This window comes from Pundamilia nyererei, unplaced genomic scaffold (genome assembly GCF_000239375.1).
Source record: "Pundamilia nyererei isolate P.nyererei 1_Seehausen unplaced genomic scaffold, PunNye1.0 scaffold00017, whole genome shotgun sequence".
In the NCBI taxonomy this organism is placed as follows: domain Eukaryota; kingdom Metazoa; phylum Chordata; class Actinopteri; order Cichliformes; family Cichlidae; genus Pundamilia; species Pundamilia nyererei.
The window spans coordinates 937,293-959,999 of NW_005187418.1; the positions used below are offsets into that span (position 1 = coordinate 937,293).

General features: G+C 42.3%; 1 protein-coding gene across 6 annotated transcripts in view; it reads right to left on the reverse strand.

The window, feature by feature from the left end:
* Positions 1-328: 328 nt before the first annotated feature.
* LOC102212872 (SRC kinase signaling inhibitor 1-like) overlaps positions 329-22,707 on the reverse strand; it is a 138,877-nt gene continuing 116,498 nt past the window's right edge. For 4 of the 6 annotated variants that reach the window (XM_005725732.1, XM_005725730.1, XM_005725734.1 and 1 more), the window contains 7 exons: positions 19,513-19,660; positions 16,783-17,080; positions 16,134-16,479; positions 15,795-15,937; positions 14,443-14,592; positions 14,238-14,330; positions 3,892-10,861 (listed from right to left, as the gene is read on the reverse strand). In XM_005725732.1, the coding sequence (XP_005725789.1) occupies positions 10,709-10,861; positions 14,238-14,330; positions 14,443-14,592; positions 15,795-15,937; positions 16,134-16,479; positions 16,783-17,080; positions 19,513-19,660 (1,331 nt within the window). In that variant the 3' untranslated portion in view covers positions 3,892-10,708. Of the gene's footprint in view, positions 2,817-3,891; positions 10,862-14,237; positions 14,331-14,442; positions 14,593-15,794; positions 15,938-16,133; positions 16,480-16,782; positions 17,081-19,512; positions 19,661-22,707 lie in introns of those variants that run through there. The other 2 variants (XM_005725731.1, XM_005725733.1) reach the window with 2 other exon arrangements.

A 22,707-nucleotide genomic window follows, 5' to 3' on the forward strand; every position in this document is an offset into this window, starting at 1 on the left:
AGCCACATAAATACCAGCATGTTTAGAGGCTTACACCTTCTCTTTGTTAATCTTCTTCATTACGCTCGGCTTCCCTTCATAATTCATTAAACTTTCATCTAATCTAAATGAAAGTTGATCCGACCTCATCACACCGCAGCTCAGGTTTAACCGAGCGCATATTTGGTTAGTGTTTAAACTAATCTGAGACCTTTATTTGTCCAGAGGGAAGGCTCCAGAATCAACAAGATTAAAGCGGTTCCTCTCATCGTTACACGGTAATACATTTATCATTCATTATTAAGGATGAGCTGCCCGAGTCAAATAAATGAGGCGCCGACACTCGTCGTTTATAAGAGGGTCACCTTTATTGTCACAAAAACACAACAGGATGTACAAAAGCAGCAACCTTTTTCATTCGGTTGGTTTTTCTCACACGAAGCAGCAACTTTTAGCTTCCACACACAAAGTTGCGCAGTGTTTTTGCACTGTTTAGTTGGTCTTTAGTTATACTGACTTTGTAGTAGTTTATCATTCTTCTTCACGATTCACAAACAACACTTACCCCACACAGCAAGCACCACTCATCATTTAGCTGATATACAATATCGTTCATTTCTCTGAAGGTATAATAGTCGTGTTTTTTCTTTTCTTTTTTTTTCTCTGGGGGCTTTACTTTGCCATTTGGAACATAATACAAAAATCTATGTAACTGTACAATTTTTGTTTTACTCTATCATACACTCACAAGTATACACAGAATTTTTGACAAGAAAATGAGACCTCTGTTGACCCAGCGTGCAGATTTCCAGGAATGTATACAGTATGCATGCCATTTTGGAGAGTTTTTTCCTCTTTTTTTAATTCCTTCTATAAAAGTTTCACATAAAATCCATTTTGTTATATATTATCTGGGTTTATATACATGATTTGAACACCCACAAATGGTTTGAACAATCACACATTCATCAAGAAACCATCGATAAACAGTTTGAATTGTATCATCTGTGTAGTGTACGCACACTATTGGTTATAGTAGAGGAAAACAGCTACAAAATGAGGCCATCCTATCAGAGAGGTGATTGTTTCATGTGCTTTCTATACATGTTCCTGCCCACCGCGAGCATCTGGCGCCTCTCCTGGTCTCTACGATACAATGTGTTAATGGTTTGTTTCATGGTTAGCAGAAAAAATAAAGAAATCTTTAACGCAGAAAAATAAAAATTTACAGAATAAATGTGTTAAACGTGCGTATGAATCCTCTTCAAGTATAAAAATACAAAAAAAGCTTGATTATATAAAACATAGATGACACTTTTTTCTTTTTTACATGTTCTCTCCCAAATTTAAACTAAATGATTGTTAATATACATACAATATATCTGAAGTGGTTTAGGTTATACTTTAACTGCGTGCTAGCTTTTAATGCTATTTCTGACACTACTAATACATTCCATAAATGTATTAACTATATAATAAAATGTCTGCTTGTAATTTACTGTGTGCCGGTGGTATAAATACACAGTCAGTGTCAGATTTCCCTCCAGCAAGATGTCACGCACCGCGTCGAGCACCGGGTGCGCGCAGGATTATTTATCTTGTCACTTCAGATTCGGTTTACATGACACCTTTCATCTCAGCTCGCTGCATTTCTGCGCTTTAATCCAAACTCGACTTGTCACATTCATTAAAACTTTTATAACACACTGATTTGGGAACGGGTTAAACTCTGACAACACACGTGTTGCAGACAAAAGGTAAGGGTAACACGATTCGCTGTGTCCCAGTTTCACACTTTCACACACCTGCGAAGAGGAGAGTTTATTTTAGTAATGATCATCATTTTCATCATTTTATTTTTGACTGGAGTTGCAAATATTTCGCATTGTTTATTTTACAAATGGGAGTGAATGAGTGGGAGTGGCTAAAGTCACTGGGCGTGTGACTTAGAAAAGGGGGCGTGGTTAGAGAGGATAAAACTCGCAGTATGCATGACTAGTTAAATAGTAAAAGTTTAAAAAAGTAGTAAAAGTTTGTTTGTTATGCATCACTTTGTAGCTAACTGTTGGTCACTCATCGTGGACGTTCCAAGCACCCAAATCTATCCTCCCTCACTGAAAGCTCTGAAATTTTTATGGTTCTGTTGCTTTGTTACTGCTTATCATATAAATTTCGGCATAGTCACAAATTTTAGGTTTTTTTGCCCTGTCTTTTTAAGCTTTGTTTGTATATTCTTGTTCAAAAATCCCCCAAAGCAGCATTTTTTTTACTGAGCGTAAAAGTTATTTTTTAAGGTAGCTGAGCCGGTGCGAAGCTGGGACACAGGTATTGTGTTTAGCTGTTAGTTATGGTAAAAGATGGATTTGCGACATACATGTTAGAGGTGAAATCCTCGCACTGCTTCACAACGCAGGTCTGGAGCCGATGGAAAAACCTCCAAATGTGCAGAATAAATTTTACCCTTTTAATTTGGCTCCTTAATGTGAAAACGACCTCTACAGCAGCCGAGAGAGTCAGACAAATTACGCTAATGACAAAATGTCACACCTTCAAGGTCTGAGCTAGGATTTAGGAGTCCAAAACCAGAACGATCCGAGTACTCACTCCTCACGTTATTAGTCCAGCTGAGGCCTGAGAGACCTGAGAAGCAGACAGAGAATGAAAAAAGGCAAAGCAAGGAGAGAGAGGAGGAAGAAAGGAGACTGGCTCACGGACCAAAATGATGTGCGAAAAAGCAGCGAGAGGAAAACGTCAGCGAAACTGATGGTGATGTGGTGATGATGATCGCCCAGATCAATGAGCGGCGTTTCTGCTGTAGCGGTGACAAAAGCTCAGCACTGCCCCAAAAAAGCAAGCAGAGAGGGAAGATTCGGGAGCAAAGGAAGAAAAAATTAGAATGGAAACGAGAAGCGGTGAAAGGGAAGGGAAAAAAGAAAAAAAGACAAAAATCAAATTTTACAAACAGACAAATGTATTTCAAGTTTCTGTTAAATCATCCATGATTTATGATCTCCTCCACCGCCCCTTCCCCCTCCCTGTCCCCCTCCTGCGCTACCACTACTTTCCGCTTCGATGTGATTGGCCGCCGGGGACGTCAGGTTTTTGGTGCATCGGCGTGACAGCCCTCGTGCTTGTGGGTAGACTAGAGAGAAGAGTGCGAAGCTGTCGCTGGGCTGCAGACGGGCAGAAATGATCACAGAGCTGCTGCTGTCAGAGACGAGGGACAGAAAATCTGCCCTTATTCAGCTCTTCTTCCTCTTCTGTGTGTGACGCAGTGACAGGAGGAAGAGGAAACGGGAGTGGAAGGAGGATGAAAAGGAGACGAGGAGAGAAAACAAGAAGACGACAAATGACGAGGGGTGACAAGGAAAGGAGGAGTGAGATTATGACACAAGGAAACAAATGCATCAGACAAGAAGGACAGGGAGGAAGAAGACAGGATGAGCAGAGAAGCTAAAAAAGGAGAGGAGAATAAACAGCAAGGGGAGACAAGAGTAGGAAACATTGAGAGGAGAAAAGGAGAGGTAGCCAGGGATGAGGAAAGAAGACGAGGAAGAAAGAGATGTAAAAGGCAAGGGAAGAGGAAGTGGGGACAAGAAAAAAGGAAAGATAAGAAGTACAAAATAGAGGAAACAAGAAGGGCAAGATCAAATGAGGAATGAGGGAGAGAAATATAAAAGAAAAGGATGGAAAGGAGATAAGGAAGGAAACAAAAAGAAGAGATAAGGGAGAAAGGCATGAGTGAGAATAAAGATAGGAAGGGAAAGGAAGGAAAGGATAAGGAAACATGGGAATGAGGCCGATGGAATAACAGGTTAAAACAGATTGAGAAAAGATGGAAGAAAAGGAAAGCAGAGAGAAGAATGGGAATGGAAGGAGGAAGGAGAGGAAGAAATGAGTGGGAATGAGGAAATGAAAAATGAAGAAGATACGAAGGGGAGATAAGGAAAGAGGAGAAGAAATCATGAGGGAGATAACGAAGGGATGGATAAGGATAGGAACGACTGGACGAAGAAAAAAGGGATGAAAGGAAACGTAATGAAGAGAGTGGAACAGTGGAAAAAGAAAAGGAGACAAGCAGAGGAGACGAGGAAAGGAACGATAGGAGGAGGAAAGATAAGGTGTAGCAGAAGCAAGTTTTCCTCTGACCACAGCTCTGTATTAGCCGGGGCTCTGGGGTGTTCCTGAGAAAACATTTATGTTTCTGACCTGCTCTCACTTTAAACACCTCGCCTTCAGCAGCAGCAGCAGCCTCTGCAGCTCCTCTGTGTGCCAAGTAAATAAACCAAGTGGAAAAACAACCAGCGGCTGGCCGTCCCCCGGCCCCCTCTGCTGCCACTGCTAATGAACGGCTCTGCACATGAGTGGGCTACAGATTTTCCCTCCCATTACACCTCTATGAGCCACACACGGCCCGAAACGGTCTGTCCACCCAAATGTTCGGCCGGCCGAAAGACAAACAAGTTACGTTCAGGAAGATTGACGATGGAGATGGTTTACCGCACTGGGTGTGTAAAGAGAGATTTGATGCATGTGCCAAGAACGTCGTCGCGACTCTTGTTTACCTGATGGATGGGTACTCGGTGCGTACTTGAGTAGCAGCAAACTTAAAGGACTTCTGGTGTTTTCTAGAATTATCTCAACGTTTGGCCACAGACTGTATATAAAAGATGCCACCAAAGGAGGCATAATCTGGCAGCAAGAAGAAGCTTGAGATAAATCTGCTTTCTCTGTTAATATATGACTTCTTTAAACACCTAACTACGGTTGCGCTGGGAGGTCAAATGCAGTGCAACGGAAGAAAACACCAGCAAATGGAAAAATCCGTTTAGGCCAATAAAAGGCTGGTTGGATAAAACGTGTGAGTGCTGGTATTGTCTGTAACCTTGTTGGAACGGGGCGTACAAAGGGGGAAGAATCCAACTCGACAACAGCTTAAGTTCAGCAATAAAAGAAAACTGTTTGTGGTGACAAGGTGCTGCCTGGAGCCCCGGGGGGGACACAGGTACATCTGAGGCGCTCTCGGGAACAAAAGGACGAGCAGAGACAGACGCACCGCCCAGGCTCCGGAGGGGATTTTTAAAAGCGTACCGCCTCCTCTACGCAGCACAGCAGCTTCTCCGTCAAACTGAAGAATGCTAAACAGCAGCCGATACCACAAGAAAACCAAAACAGTGAAGCAAAAGAGTAAATCTAGTCAAGAAGAGATCAAATATGTTGCATCGCTTCACATTATTTTGGCAGATCCCGATGCCTGACACTCTGAATCTAAAAGCATTCGTCTGCCCGAAGCAACATCACACCAGTTCAGCTGATGGAGACGCGGGCATCATGTGAAGTTTACCCGCCTACAGCGGCAGTGCAGCAAAAACAGAAGCAGCGTGGGGAGGAAAACGGTTTAACTTTCCTCCTTTTCACCTTCATAACTTTACACAGCAGATCCTTCAGACTACCTAAAACTGCAGAACTGGACGCTTCATCTTCAAACTGCTCTTTCAACTGTCTTGTTCTTTTTAATTTTCAAGAGAATAAGCCTTATTTTACAACTGCAGCTTATGGGGAATTGGTTCCATCTGTCTGAATACTATTAACACTCATCACATTAACATGTAAGCCAATATAATAAAATATAGACTTTAATAGATTTAACTATGTGATTTAAGCATCGATTCACTTTTTAAAAGATGTAATCGCAGCTACAGAGAGCTGCTAAGCTAGTTAGGTCGGCTACAGTTTGATTCATCTGGATGTCTTTATTTTGCTGTTTTATTTTCTTTAATGTGCAAAAATTCCATATTTGCCAAATACTCTCGAACTTATAATGTGGCTTTGAAGTCATGTAAATTGCTCAGTGTTTGGCAAAAAAAAAACCCCAAAAAAAATCACTACTTGGGGGCAGGGCATTGTGGGTGGGAGCCCACCATTGGATTAGGGGTCTGACTCAGTAATATGTGAGGCATCCTGCACTGAATGACCAGGTTTGTCTTCCCTGATGGCATGGGCTTATCCAAGATGATTCGTCAGCCTCAGATTGTAAAAAAGAGTGGTTCAGGGAAAATGAGACATCATTTCCACACATGGATCGGACCCCACAGAGTCCAAACCTGAATCCCACTGAGAATCTTTGGGATGTGCTGGGGAAGGCTTTACGCAGCGGTCTGACTCTCCCAGCAGTAACAAAAGAAGACAGCAGCCCAGAAATAAATGTGACATTGCATAAGCTTACTGCAATGATGCCACAGTGAACGTGTGCCAGAGCTAACGGTGGCCAATGAAGTATCAATGTGTGACCTTTTTTTTTGGACCAGTGGTGTATAAGCTTGAGATAAACCATAGTTACATGCTTCAGTTCCTCTTTGTTACTGTTACTGAATCATATCTGTACATAATCGCTTCTGCTGGGGAAGCAGTAACAGGATGTAAAGTCAGCTTTATGAGCACGTGAACGGCCCCCTAACAGGCGTCATCATCGGCTGCGTGTAGGGGGAATAAACGGCTAGCCACACTTTGTCAGCGGTGGCCGAGGCCTTGCTGAGGTTAGCCCTTTTTCATCTTGATACCAAATATAGTATCATGCACGTCCACCAATAAAAGCCTCGTGCTGCTACTGCTGCTAAATACCTGGCTGCAGCAAAAAAAGAAAAACAAGCTGGAACCACTGATGTCAGCAGGTATGGAGCTGCTACTGCAGGAGTTTCCTGCCATTTTCCTAAAGAATGAGTGAAAGCAGCAGCAGTGAGAGATTTTTTGGTAAGAAGCAGAGCTGAACCCTTGGTTTTGTTCATTTGTCATAAGGCAGACTTCGCTCCAGGTCACCGATCCTGAGGAAAAAGAAGCGTCTGTCGAGTCGTGGCAGAAAGAGCGATCGCGACTTCAGTTTACAGACTACAAAGTTCAAATTTAGTTGCTACGTTCTGGCTTTCACCGCCTTTTTTTGTAGATTTCTGCAGATTTGAAACACAATTTTGACCCATTTTCATTTAATTTAAAGTAGAGCAGAAGCCAAAAGGAGTGAGGCAGCCACTGAGTTTGGAACAGCATATTTGTCCATCAACAGGAAGAAGGTAAAACATTCCTGTGAGGTGGTTTCTAATTCCAGCTCCTAGCTTCAGTGAGTAAACTCGCTGCCGCCTCCCCCAGTTGTGTATTCTTTACTCTTCACTGCCTCCCTTCTCTTTACATTAACTCGTTTACACGAGGCTTCATTTGGCCGCATGGTTGTATGTACAGTAGAGGCTGACATTTCTATGCTTTTTTACATCTCCTGACACGGATGAGCCACGCTGTTATCCCAGCGTTTCCATTACAAGTGATGCTCTACAGTTAATTTAGCCGGATGCGATAAGAGAACATGTTTGTGCATAATATTAACAGCACGTTCGATGACATTATCTCAGCCGTGCGTTGGCTCCGGCCTGCGTAATAGAAAAATTACAGTACATTATTTGACCATTTGCTTTCAGGCTGTGTGGTTATAAAATCATGAATTTTTAAAAAGCAATAAGGGAAATGAGGTGCAAAAAAAGTGAGTTAATATTCAGACCGGTACAAGATGGCACCGGAGCTGAATACTAATCCTCACGGCCTCTTCGTCCACGAGCGCCCAGATGGCATCGCGTGTCAACTGGAGGTCAGCCATGTTGGCCGCATGTGAACGGCTGTTACTGCTAATATGAGGCATTGTTAAAGACGTTGGCCTGCTCGCATACATGAAAGCGAAGTCTATAAAGATATCTGGGCTCATGTGGAGGAGCTGCTTTGAGTTAATGACGGATATCTCATGGAAAAATCATTAATCATTAATCAAAACCAGCGCTGACAAATGAGAGGATGATTGACAGTGACCCGCTGCCTGCCTGCCTGAGAGGCACCAGCTGGATGCGTTTTTATTTTCATTGTCAGTATTTACTCAAAAAGGATCGTAGCCAAGGATGGGTCAAGGCTGTTACGCTCAGCAGGTCAGGGGCAGCCCGGAGCGCCTGCAGGACCAGATAAGAGCGAGTGGAGCTCCGCAGCGAAAGGGCCGTGCTTGAGGGTTCATCAGCCAACTTTAACCTCCCATTTGCACAGACACGCTCAGGAGGAGGCGACGTGTTTTACACCGAGCTGCTGATTTACTCACCGATTTCTCTCTTTGTACTGTGCTGGTGCACGGCGACATAGCGGATGGGAATTTGTGGCAGATTCAGAATCAGCTGCAAAAGGCGTGCTAGCGTACGCGGCATTTTTATTTATTCAAGATGCCTGGATTAGCTCAGAAGCCTCTTTCTGTGTAAAAGTGATTAAACTGGAGGTTTAATTTGCCAACAAACATCGTGGTTAAGTAGTTTGGAGTTGTACAAAGCCGTCACAGCACTTTAATAATGAAACACTGCAGGAGTCCATAAAAAATTTGTAAGGTTTACTTTTTAGTCTTTGTGCAACCAGGAACTCACAAAAAATTTTTACTTTATCTGCATTTTCTACAGATAACTCCTGAATGTGTGCACTGTAAATCGTCCCAGTTCTGCTCTTTCTGTCACACGGACATACTCCAGGTTTCCCCCATCCTGAATATTGGCTTCTCATGCCTCCTTTTCTTATCAAACTTGCCTGTTAAGGATATTTGAGGGAACCAAGACAAGTCTCAAGTTTGTCTTGCGGAAAGGAAGGTCGCGGTTGTGTTTGTGGTAAGAAAGAAGTGTTAGAGAGTTTTTTAAAGCAAATAAATGCCTGGTTTTGTAATTCAAGCACAACTGGAGCTAAAACAGAATAATTCACCTGTTTATCAAGGTCAAAAGCAACAGCAAATAAAAAGGTTCAAACAAATTATCAACTGGGAAAATAACATACAGCTTAATTAACTGAAAATGACAAATCCTGCTCTCAGCTTTACAGCCGACAGTCTGTTGCTTCTGTATATCTAGTTCATCTCCAGTTAGTGTTCGCCTCTGTCGCTCGCTTCAAAGTTAAGAAAAGTTTAACTCGTTACCCGACCACGTCTCGCCGCCGGTCATTGATAAAAGTGGCTGATATTCAACCCCACTTCCTTTAGTGTCAGTGGTAATTAAAATGACAGATGGTTACTGGGTCACATGACCAATAGAGCCACAGGCAGTATAAAAGATGGACCGAATGCTCAGGTCTGATAGGTGAAGCCAACATAAAGACCTGCATTCTTCTAACAGCCAGCAGGGGGAGACTCACGTGACTCATCTTTGATAGGAGACTATGGGACAGCAGCCTTGTGATCTCAGAAAACACTTTCAGATCATTAAATCATCATTTCAGGTTTAGTTAAATAAACACGAAGGCTGTTTTGTAAATTATTTTGTAAATTATTGTCATTATTAGAGTCAGAAAGGAGGATTATGTAGGGGGTGTTCATTGGCTACTGAGTTGTCACATCTGGTTTTAAAATGCCAAGATTGACAGCGGTGAAAAATTAACCTCGAGGCTTCAAAACAGGACTTCTTACTGATGTGTGTCCATCTTTTATATACAGTCTATGGATAGAAGCTAACGAGAAAGTTTGAATTTTAAGTTAAATTTTTAGACGTTGAAATGAAAATAACTTTTAGAGAACTTGACATTAGTTCAAAAGTTTTTCCTGAAACTTTCCTTACACCCAGTTTTATATTCAGATCAATGATTGGAAATAATTTATCTGAAGTTCACTAGCAGGACACCCCAAAGACTCCTCTTCCTGTCACATATCTTCCCACACAACCTATTCAAAGTCACGGTCGCTTCTACCAGTTTTACAACTGCTACAGTTTTCAAAATGTGCAAAACGCTCAATCACTGCTTCCAGGGGAAGGTGGCTTTCTTTGGGGATCTGTTGCCCCTGATCCTCACTAAGGTCTTCCCCAAATTGCAGCCTGTTGTCTCGCTGCTTCTCGTTCAGCTCATCTTCATTATCTGTTTGGGTTGTGGTCCTTGCTTCCATTCTTTCCATCGATTCGTCTTTGTTTTAAGATCACTGCTAAGGGTGCTACTTTAACTCTGCTTACTGCAGACACTAAACTGAAACCTGCACACCATCTTCTGCTGACCTTATGCCTTGTGTTCTGCGCTTGGTGTCTTGCAAAATAATCATAGCATCCTGGCTTTCAAAAAAGGCAAGTAAGCTAGCGTTATGGACTGGCCTAGCGGCTGGAATGTGAACCCTTCAGGTTTTTCAGCGCCTGCTGCAGCCCTGCCTGCTGACCTTGAGGTCTAAATGATGGGTAATAGAAAAAGAGCAGCATGTGGTCATTACTGGATGAACAGACTGAGAGATGAGGAGGATTCAGTGAGAGAAAACATGGTTGGATCAGGGTGAAATATCATCTCTGTGACTCTGAGATATGAAGTCTTTCCGTGGCATTACTGAAGCTTATTTCACACAACAGAGGCAGAGGATGTATCGGAATAGATCTATCATAATAAAGCTAGTTTAGTCAGTCACAAGCACCGAGACCTTCCTCAGGAAATCAAAACATTGACGTACTCGCACGACAAAAACTTGACCTCTAAGCAAGCTAGGTTAGATCCAGTAACTCAAAACACACATCAAGAACTGGTAAAAAAAACCAAGGTTTCTGTAGATATTCTCCCCCACTGGTTTGTGTTTGATCTCGTGTCGTCTGCCGGTCAGGCCTATACAGTTTTCATCTCGCAGAAGTCACCGAGGAAGGGAGCGGGACTTCCTTTGGAGTGACAGCAGAGAGGAGAGGCAGAGGCAGACGAAGCATCAGAGGTGGACTTTTTAGAAGTGGAATACCTGCTGCTGACCCTGGACTTTGGGGATCTCCTCTTTTTGCCTGCGGGTTTTGGGCCTCTCCAGGCTGCCTTGCTGGAGGTGTTTGAGCCGGGCGGCGACAGTGGGTCCCTTCGTCGGGCCGGGAGAGTTACTGCTGTACTGTGGGAGCCGAGAGAGAGAGAGCACCGTCATTTTAATTTAACTTATTTCGGCTTGTGTTCATGTTGAACCAGCCAAGTGTTGGCATGAAATCAGACACAGCCTCTCTATACTGTAATGATTCGTGACTGTGATCTGCAAGCCCTCCAAATGAAAACACAGCACATGCTGAAAGTGTACTTATTTTTTTGGCCATGTGTTGTAGATTATATTTGTTGTTTTTGAATAGCTTCATTAATGGGTCTTTTTTTCCGCACAATCCGATATCCCAACATCACAGTATTGTTCCACCAGTGCAGCTATCATTAAGTCTTTTACCTCACTAGATCACCATGGCAACAGATGCTGAACATAGCTTATGGATATTTAAGATATGTGAGTCCTAAAATCAGTGTCTACTTTTGTCTTGTCCTGATTGGAATCTCAAATACTTGTACGATCAGAACCATTCACTCCACAATGCTACTACAGTTTATAGTGATGCTGTATGCAGCCACCGGCCACTTTATTAGACACACCTGTTCAACTGCTCATTGACACAAATATCTGTTAGCGTACCGATTTAAGCACATGGACATGTTCAAGAACAACAAGGAAATTAGATTTAAGGGACTTTTAATGTAACATGACTGTTTGTACCAGCTGGGCTATTCTGAGTATTTCAGAAACTGGTGATCTGCTGAGATTTTCCCTAAAAACCATCTCTAGTGTTTACGGAGACTGGTCAGAAAAAGAGAAGCTATGTGGTGAGAAGCAGTTCTGTGGGAGAAAATGCCTTTTTTTCACGTCAGAGGACCAAACTGCTTTAAGACGATAGCAGTAAGCTAATAGCTACTCAGCTAACCACCAAAGTATGCAGAGGAGCATCGTTGAGCACACAAATATTGAACCTTGAAGCAGCCTGGGCACAGCAGCAGAAGACCAGACGCCTCTACTGTCAGCTAACGTCTTGAGACTGAGGCTACATTTCATATTTTCTCACTCAAATTGGGCAAAAGAAGATTTAGAAAAATGTTTCCTGGTCTGAGGCGACTTCTGCTGTAACAATCAGATGGTTGAGTGACAATTTGATGTAAAGAACATAAAAACATGGATCCATCCAGCTGCACGTCAACAAACTAGTTCCTGGAGCATGAAAACGAGCTCACTGAACTCAAATGACCTCCACTGTCACCAGATTTTAATCCAGTCTTTGGGATGTGGTGAAACAAGAGATTGACATCATCAAATCTGCAGCAACTTTGTGATGTTATCACATAAATATGGAACAAACTGCACACTAGAACAATGTACTTAATAAAGTAGGTCTTCATACACTTTTAAGATCTGTATACCAGACTTTTGTAAAAAATACTTCAGATCAGTTGTTTTCTGTGCCAGGCTGCATCAGCTGATACCCATCTACACACCCATCTCATGCAGAGCTTCCTGTTTAAGCTCCTTTAGCCTTGCATCCTTACGTCTTCATTAACATTACATCTGCTGTCACTGACGTTCGCTCTTTTCCGTGCATGTGCAGTGAAGGGTGGTGAATCAATGTACTGTGGAAGGACATCTTTTGAATAAAATGATTCTGACTGAGCTTAAATTGTTAAAAAGTGACAAAAAAATCTTCATTGATGACTGGATTTACATCTATTACAGTGCTGCGCTGTGACGAATGATTGCATAATGTCTACACGTCTGTAGAGAGCAGCTGTACAGAGAGGATCTAGGTGCCGGTGTTCACCATTCTTGAGTTTTAACCTTTAACCTTTTTTGCGTCTCTCTGGACCAAATTTCAGTAAAAATATTCTACCACAGGAAAGCACAGATTTAATGACCAGTATTAGAAGGAGACAATTTATTTCTGCTGACTTTAATCACTGTTGGCAGGAACTTTAAAGATGCCACGCTGCTCGAAACGCCTTCAGCAAACAAAAGCGGGATCTGAATTTAAAGCACCTGCATGTGAGAAAATAGATTCTTTCAGAGAAACGTTTCTGTCTGCAGCTCTGAACCTGAAATCCCCTCCCTCGCCCTCCCTCCTCGTCTCACCGTCCCTTTATTTTGACAGCTACCTGCTTAGTGGCGTTGTGCGATAATTCCAACAAAAACAAGACCTCTTTTCTCGGCTCAACGTGCCAGCAGAGCTGTCATAAAGAGCACTCTAAACTAAATGCATGATCTGCTTCGATCCGTGCTGACTCACTGCACATCGCATCACGCCGTCAGCTACAAGGAGCTGCTGCAGCGGTTACGGAGATTTAATGCACGTTTTATAAACAAGCATCACAATATGCAAGACTGAAAGTCAGCAGAGGAGAGGACACATTAACAGGGTTAGAAAGAGAAGAAAAGTTCAGCCACCTTAAATTTATATTCAGCCTTCTGCCTACAACTGGATATTTAAATATGAATGTGGAAAAAAAACACAATTTCCATTTTGAAGACACGCCACCAGAAAATCCTGTTATTTCTTTTAATCTTTGATATATTTCAGCGTCTGTTGATCCCACATAGGAGTAAAAAAAATAAATAAATAAATAGGATGTTTTAAATATAGCATACACTTTAATTAGCTTATATTATCACAGAAAAGTAATTAAGCATCACCAAACAAACTGAAACAATCTGATTCACATACAGTGCTGTTGACATGGCAACTTTAATAGATTTTAACACTTTATCTAGTTTTCTGTTAAAACAGGTCATCGTTACTCCCCCAGTCATTTATCCACATAGCAGCAAACAGCAGATTAATGCCATCAGTCACGGCTCGCAGTACTGCGTGCACAGTGACAGAAAACACTGTGACGCTGCAGTCACATGACATCCTTCACCGTTGTTTGCACGACTTGTACAAACGAAACAAATATAAGGAAGTCTCGCTCCTCAGAAACAAAATGCAAAATGTAAAGAAGACTTTTGCATGGTGCCCACGGTGCTCTCTCTTCCTCGCTCCTGTAAAGCCAGTTATTGTATTTAAATTGAATTATAATCAGTAAATAAATTCAGTCACTGCTAGCGCGCTGAGATGAATCACCAGATTTTCCTCGCCGTGTGTTTTTCTCCTCTAACAGAAACCTCACAGTATAAGGCTGATTACATGAAAGCAGAATGTATAAATGGTGGGAAATGCTGGTGTTTTTTTAAACCAAGGTCAGAAAACCACCAGATTAAAGTGCTGTCTACAATTTAGTCTGCTGGCTTTTTACAGCTGTGTTTCCGCTGCTTATTTCAGTGTGACCCTGAAAAAGGTGTTGACTCTTTGTATTAGTCGCTACAAAAGCTTCAGCAGTAATAGGAAATACAAAGAAAGGGGGAATGAGCAGAAACAGAAGCAGAGCCCACAGGTGTGGCGGAGACAGAAGGCAGCTGGAGGTTTTTAATTTACCTTTCTGCCCATGATGCAGGGAGGGGTGGGGGTGGCCTTTGCTGGGCTGCTGTACCCTTTATTACAATCTTTTACAGGCATTCTCTGAAATATCTTTGTAGTTTCATGAAAGACACGTTATCACACCGAGACAACATGTATTAACAGAAATCTGCAACACAAATCAGATGAATAACTTCTCACTTAAAAATCCAGACTAATGTACCTCCAGCTCGGCAATAATCTTCTCTTCGTCGTCTTCATCTTGTACGGCCGAGGCTGCGATCACGGGAGGTGTCGAGGCAGGTCGGGGGGCATCGGAGGGGGTCCGCCTCAGTTTCACCAGGGTTTTTGGCAGGTCACCATCTTCTTCCATCTACAAAAGGACAAAATAAAGACAACAACATTTCTAAGGACTGACCTGCCACGGCAAACATGTCAAATTCAATTTAATTTAATTTAGTTAAATTCCATTTTATTCATATAGCACCAAATTGCAGTTTGTCAAGGTAAAAACCCTACAATGAAAACAAAAGAAAACCCCAACAACCATATGATCCCCTTTGAGCAGAGCTTTGGCGACAGTGGGAAGGAAAAACTCCCTTTTAACAGGATGAGACCTCTGGCAGAACCAGGCTCAGGATGGGGCGGCCATCTGACACGCCCAGTTTGGGATGTGGAGAAGAAGACAAGACAATGATGGAGATCCACTGTATGTAACAGAATATAACAGAACCACCATGGAGAGCACTTGCACCAGAAATGACTGGCTTGCTCAAAAAGGGAGCTACGTTTCTTTGTGCTGCCACATGTATCACTGTAGAGACGGAGATTTAAGTCCACTTCTGACAGGCTTTAGTTATGAAAGCGTGACAGGATGAAACAACTCTGGTTAGTGGGGGTAGTTTGTATAAAGAAAATAGAGACGTTTATTTCTAATAGATTTGAGAAAAGGCAGACATTTACAGCATATACCTAAAAAAACAAGCAGAAAAGTTCCCACCAAAACAATCCATATGCATTAACAACACTGTGGACCAGAGGGCAAATACAGAAACTTGATTTATAGTGTGAGCTGAAAGAGGCAGCATGCTGCTGTGAGCCTGCAGCAAAGTCTGCAGAGATCTGCCAAAATCTGAAGCTGTGTGGTAAAAACCTGTCGACGTAGCAGCATGGCAATAATCCTGAAAGTGCTGTTAAAGCTGTTAAAGCCTGGTTAACTCGCACTAATCTGGGGAACCCTGCATTACTCAAAGATCGCTCAGGTAAGTAAAGTGGAAGACTCAAACATGTTAGTTAGAAGATATGACTATAAGCACACGTGTGTCCATGTTAGCCCTGTGATGGACTGGTGACAGGTCCAAGGAGAACCTCGCCTCTCACCCCTCGACAGCTGGGATAGACTTCAGCCACCATGTGACCCTTATTGGAAAAGTGGCTCAGGAAATAGATGGATGTATTCAAACAGGATCAAGTGATCGGTTCTGTGGTTGTTATCTAAAAAACTGAAACTGTGGCCCAACAATCAAGGTATGACTCATATGTGGTTCTGGATACTGAACCCTGACGGAGTCTCACCTTCAGGTTCTTGGAGGTGACGATGACTTCTCCAGTACGGTTTGTGGTGAGGCCGTGAGCGGAGGGGAAGCTTCGGCGAGGTGGAGGCGGAGGAGGAGACTTGGAGGGCTTTTCTGTTCGATACTTGGCCACGTTGAGGTCCACTTTAAAAATAAACAGATTTTTAGTATTTTAACTTTCCTTTTGTTTAAATAACTTTATTTAACATTTATTTATTTATATTGTAAGGTAATATCCCTCCCCTCACCCCAGCTGGTTAGGGGTGAGGGGAGGAAGACGGCACAAAGGCACTTCAGTCAAAGCTGAAAGCTCAGATTTAAATCTGAAACACAAACTGACCTGAGCCTCGATGCGAACCAGCCCCCTCCATGCTGTTCAGCTTCTGGGCAGCCAGCTGCACCTTTCCAGGCTGCTGGTCCCCGCTGGGTGTGGTGTTTGTAGTGGTGGAGGTCGTGGCTGTGGTCCCAGTGGTCCCAGCTGCAGAGGTAGCTGCGGCGGACGTTATTGGGATGGTGATCTGGGGCTTTGGGGGCACTGCCGGCTTGTTTATGTGCCTGGCAGCGAAGTCAAGGTCGGGGATGGCTTTCATCAGCTCTGCCTGAGTCTCTTCCAGCAAGCGATTGATGTCCTGGGCGCTGAACTGGGTCAAGCTGGCACGCTTCTCCTCCCAGTCCCGCTCGGCCGCCTGACATAAATACAGATATAGACAAATGATATGCCCTAACATGCAAACTACTAAGAGGCAGAGCTGGAAACACATAACCGAGGCAGAGAGAAGCAGTTTGTTTTCTAATGCTGCATGGACAAATGGAATTATAAACAAACTGCTGGCGTGTGAACACGGTCTCATGGAGGGATTTAAGTACCTTCAGATGCAATTTCAAATGTAAATGGATATTTGCCATCTGGCCGATCCTGACAACGTGCACATTAAGATTGTTCACACCAGTAAGATGAAGAAAAACAGTCATAATGAGCAGCTCATTACCAGTCGCACTTCGGCGGACACAGACTTATCAGGAGGACGCCGGCTTGGCAGCTCATCAAGAACTCGATTTCTAAAGGTCATCGTAGGCTGGATGTCCTGCTCGGGGCCCGAGGTGTCCGCGTCGCCGGCAGACACGGGCATCCAGTTGGCCAGGCCGGCGCTGGTGCTGAGATCGGTGAGGCTGAGAGGAGGACTGTTCAGGATGTCGAGATCAGAGGTACGACTCAGGTCATCGGCTCGTTTCTGCGGTTGGCTGGAGAGGTCCTCGGGGCTCTTCCACACCCCCTCGGTGACTTGTCTTTTAACAAAGGGGACAACAGAATAACGGTAAGGTCATCAGCTAACACAATGAAGTCTATTGTCATTGATTAACCAGCTTTTATTACGTTTACTTTAACAAACTCTGGTAACGAATCATAAATGATCCAAACTGTTGCTGACTGACTGCAAAAACTCAAATATCAAAAACTTGAACTGTTGAACCCATAAAAAGTCTTTCTGTTGTAAAACACTGGCTCCAGCACTCCTGCTAATTAGATCGCTCCTGGAAATCTTGTTCTGAGCACCTGTAGAGGAACCTTCATTGCGTCGGACAGAAAGCCTTCAACGCGTCTCAGGATGTTACAGCAGAACGAGGCCCTTATGGTCTGATCCTGTTTATGGCTCACAAAGCTGTAAATGTTGAAGTAAATACACACTGCTCCTGGTTGTGCCACCTTTGGGTCAGCTCAGGCAAACTTATTAAACCCAAAGCTCCTATTAAATGTTTTGACTGCCTTTTGACAATCGTGCAAGTAAAGATCAAGAACAAAATGGATCTGAAAGTTTGTTTGCACATGAACCCGTTCAAACTTGGAGCTTTGATCAGGATGTCATATGATGTCACATCTACACAAAGGTTCAAATCAAACCAGGCGCATTGTAAAGCACTGACTCTGAATGGGTTCTTTTATTTTGAAATTAACTGGCTTCCCTATGATACTTCTGTGTATATCTTCCTGCCCTTCCCTCTGCTGCTGAGAGCTACTCCTCAGATGCTTTTGGAACGTCTGCCAGACGTGCCATCACCGTTCGAGGCGGGCGCCATTAGCTCCCGTGGCCACGTCGGAACCTGAAAGCGACACAGCTGCGCCCGGCACATCCCGGGTTCATCTGTTCTGTGTGACAGTTTTATTTGTCTGTTTGTTTGTGTCTATAAATGTAACGATGTTTGCTGCCATCTTCAAGATGATATTTTCAGTCTGAATGAGACTTTTTTTACCTAGTTAGATAAAGGATTATTAAAACAAACATCACTGCAGATCACCACCGAGGGTAAGTGATATATTACTCATCGCATGAACGATTGAATTACCGCATATGAGGAACTGAAGAAAGATGACACAGCTGAAATAATTGGCCATACTTGGTGTACCGGAGAGGAGTTTCTCACATATTTTAATCCTACTGATCTTACATTAAAGTCCTGCAGCTCCCCAAGAAAACCGGCATCAACATTTTTCTGAGATTTATAATCCCGTTTACAGGATTCAGACTTCTTAATCTGAAGTTCCCGAACGGCTGCTTGGACAGTTTTTAACTTTCAACTTTTGCTTTCAATTAAAAATAAATACAAAAACCTCGATATATGACATGTTACCATTTTGATATCAGCAGAAACGAGGCGTTCTGTCTGATGACCAGAACGTTTAACCATTAATCAGAAATACCAACAGTGGAAAGGAGAGACTGCTGCGCCCGTCAGCTCTCCTCTGATGTTCTCGGTGTTCACACAGGACTCACGGGCATTATTCAGCGTTTGGCAGCGCAGTCATGCATCAATTCTGATTTTACTTCCTTAAATGTTAATCTTAAACACATAATTGGGAATCCCATATAAGCTGCATTCCACTGATTCCAGATGACAACAAATCCTTTTTCAATCCTGGACATTTGTTTTGGATAAAACACGAAATTAAATTTAAAAAAATTGCAGAACTTTTATGTAGTCATTAGCACCGCACAAGCCTTTGTTTCTATTAAATCTGTGTAGATGTTAATATATACCGATCAGGCAAAACAAAATGACCACCTGCCTGATATTGTGTTGGCATCTGGCACCAAGATGTAACTAGGTCCCTTTTAGTGGTTGGAAAAGACCTTCTGATAAAACAGATGCATCAGCTCATCGCAGTTACTGCCTCTAAAATGAGTGTAACCTCAATCTTGAGCAGTTTGTGCAAGCTTAGTTAAATTCTGAGTACAGGTAAAGGGGGAGTAGAGATTCTCGCGAACACACAGATGGACAGACCGCCGATCCAGAACACATCACAGGGGGAGAAGCATAAGGACACTTCTACTGAGAGATCTCAAATGAGCAGCTGTGATGAAAAGAATTGAGAGGTGAACGGGAAAATGACCGTGAAGCGGAGATCAAGTACGGTTTTTGATTTATCTGGGCTCGTTCCTAAAACCTCGATCACATGTTGTGTATATATTGTAGTTTAATATCCTTATTTAAGTCCTTTTATAATCTGTAAATAAAGAAACTATTTTTTATAATAATCAAATGATAAAAAAATATTTATTTAAATAATTAATTGGTCCTGATAAGACTGACGTCAGCTGTATTATCTAAACCAAATTACTAAAAAATGATGACTGACTGTGTGGTTTGATGTAAATCTTGCAGAAAATACTTGAGCTGATTTAATAACTGAGCAAGGGTTCATTTCACTTTTATTTGAGTACCTGCGCAGCGTGCTGAGAGCATCCGTCATGGTGTTGCAGCGCTTCAGCAGGGCATCCAGACGATGAGGCTCCTCTTTCAGGAACTTCACAGCCTCCACCTCCACCCTCAGCACCACGCGCATCTTACTCTGAAGGCTCGGGAACTGGTCTGCACAGGGAGGGAAGAGGCATCAGTGAAAACAGAAAGCTGTGTGTCAGAGAGATATGTTGAAATGTTGATGTGAGAAGAAATAGAGCCGGAGAGCAGGGACGGCGGGAGGAGGCGGATTACAGGGAAGGGGACATAAAGGAAAGACAGGATGCTGTTTCTGTCACCCAGGATTTTCCTGTCATATCCAGATGATTCCTATGAGGAGGGCTCAGCGGGGGTCAGCTAAACGAGAAGTAAGGACATGTTAGCTTGTTGTAACATCTGAGATGTTGGATTTCAGCAGAAATGGCGGCGCCTCAGGGGCGTGTCCTGGCCATGTCTTCTTATCTGTACATAAACTTTTTTTTAACATATGTTTCATTCTTCGTAGTATTTATATGTCCTGTTTGGGTGTGTGTTGGTAACAAGCTGTATATGCCTCAGATTCAGACTCTTCTTCTATTTTTCATAATAAAAGAAATGCAGAAAAGACAAAGTCGTTCTCCACCCATGAGCAGGTAGAAGAATGGATGGATGTTGGTTGAAGTAAAGTGTTAGATATGTTAGCTTTGTTTTATCCATTGTTCTGTTTTTCTTGCCTACTGATTATGTTTTGTTCTCTCACTTCTTGTTTCTTCCAAGTGTGGTCCCCTTCATCTGAGTCTGATGTTTGTGTGTTTTCATTTGGTCCCTCTTATTTCCCATTTTATTTTGGAGGTTAGTTCCTCATGTGGTTTTCTATAATTTTGCTTCCCTCCTTTGTTCTTTTCCCGCCCTTGTTTTTAAAAAAAATTATTTTATTTATTGGTTTTTGTTTTTCCGTAAAAACATAAACATAAAGAACAAACTAGAGGCTGTGAGGCACATGGGAAATTGAAGATGATGCGACTGCTACAACGGTCACTTTAAAGAAATATGACCAAGAACAAGTTAAATAAATAACCTCCACATCTTACTGGATGAGAGTAAAGATCTTTGCTTCCTGCTAAATCAAAGTTAAAATCCTGCCCCTTGTATAATCAGGACCCATCTCCTCTTTAAGACCTCATAGTACCGCATCATCCTAATAAAGACCTACGTGTTGTTCCTAGAGGATTTAAAAGTAGAATGGGAGGCAGAGCCTTCAGTTTTCAGGCCCCTCTTCTGTGGAACCAGCTCCCAGTTTAGATTCAGGAGACAGACACTATCTCTACTTTCAAGATCAGGCTTCAAACTTTCCTTTTTGCTAAAGCATGTATTCAGGCGACCCTGAATCCTCCCTTATTAATGCTACAATAGGTGTAGGCTGCTGGGGGATTCCCATGATGCACTGAGTGTTTCTCTTCAGTCACTTTCCCCCTCATTATGTGTCTTTACACCTCTCTGCATTTAATCATTAGTTATCATTAATCTCTGGCTCTCTTCCACAGCATGTCTTTGTCATGCTTTCCTCCTCGCACCCCAATCAGTCGTGGCAGACGGCCGCCCCTCATCGTTTTCTCTGTATCATTGTAGGATCTTTACTTCACGATACAAAGCGCCTTGAGGCAACTGTTGTGATTTGGTGCTACAGAATTAAAACTTAATTGTATTAAAACTTGCAACTAGTGAGTGATTCCAAGCGATTTCCATCTTTTATAAATGTTGTCACTGTTGTCTGAGTTTTCTCTCTATTACTGGCCGATCTGTAGCTCACGATAAACAGCGCCTTGAGGCGACTGTTATTGTGATTTAAAGCTGTATAAATAAAACTGAATTGAAATCAAATTGAACTGCTTCTGAGACATATTATGGTATTACTGAAGAAAGCATCCCAATCCCTTATTAAATCAACTCTGAGTATCTGGTTTACACATAAGTAATTCTTCCATTTGAATCATGAATAAAATCTCCTCAGTGTGCAAAGGTGGGAGGAGAGGTAGACGTCCAAGTTGAGTTTGTATTAAGGTCTGATTGGGTTCACCTGCCCCTTATTTTGCTTCTCTGCTTAGTGTGTATTTAGTATGCGTCTTCCCTGTTGTTGGATTTTCTTTTCTTTTTCAGTAACTTCCTGTTTATGGTCTAACCTGCAACACTTTTTATGACTTTTTAAAAAAGAATTCCTTATTTTCAGTCCCTTTTCTTTTGCTGTCTTGTCCTACTGAGAACTTTTAAAACCAACTAAATAAAAACTATTTTTCCATTTTCTAAGTTCACATTAAATATAAAACAGTGGAGGACACTGTTAAACTTGTAGGATCCAGGCTCACAACACAATGAGCTTCAAAGAGATTTGGAATTGCTTGTTAATATTCAGGATAGAGACATGAGTACACAGGTCAAAGCAGCAGGAACAGAGGCCAACTGGAACTTCATGAATATTAATTAAAGGACAATAAGACTCATAAATATTAATCTGCGTGTCTGCATAACATGAAAATGGACAAACACAGTATTTTGGCAGTGTTAGCACCTGAACTGTGACCTGTAACTACAGTACTGTACGTGGGGAGATTTCATGATTATCAGTGTTTGTAAGAAACATTTGATTGTAAAGTCATGTTAGTGAGTGTTTACACCATCACACGCTGGCTTTTCTAGAAAAGTACATTAGTAGTAGTAATAAATATTACAGGGAATTTATCTGTTGTATTTCATGGCACTAAAATAAATTTTAAAAATCTGGCTTCTGGACCCTCAGCCACAAAATATTTGCAATTACAATGACGCAATTATGATGATACGAAGCTTTGAAAACAAAGTGTTTCAGCTTCATTTAGATTCACGTCTCAGCACTTTTCCTTTTGCAAAACAAATAAGTGTAAAAATGAATTTGTATGGGACCACTTTCAGAGGGAGATTACTTCAGCTAATCCAGTCTCATCCTGTAAACAAAGATATGTGTTAATGTCTCGCTGGGCTACAGCAGAGGTGAAGCAACAGTGCTGGAAAGTGCAGCTAAGCCTGGCAGGTGTTTGAAACCTTTTTCCTTTGAATTTGTTGCAGTTTAAAGTTAAAAGCACCGACAGACACAGAGCTGCTCACCAGCGGAGCGGTGGGGTATCATTTGCATATAGCAGTAAAATTAAAAAGCTATTATCTTAACT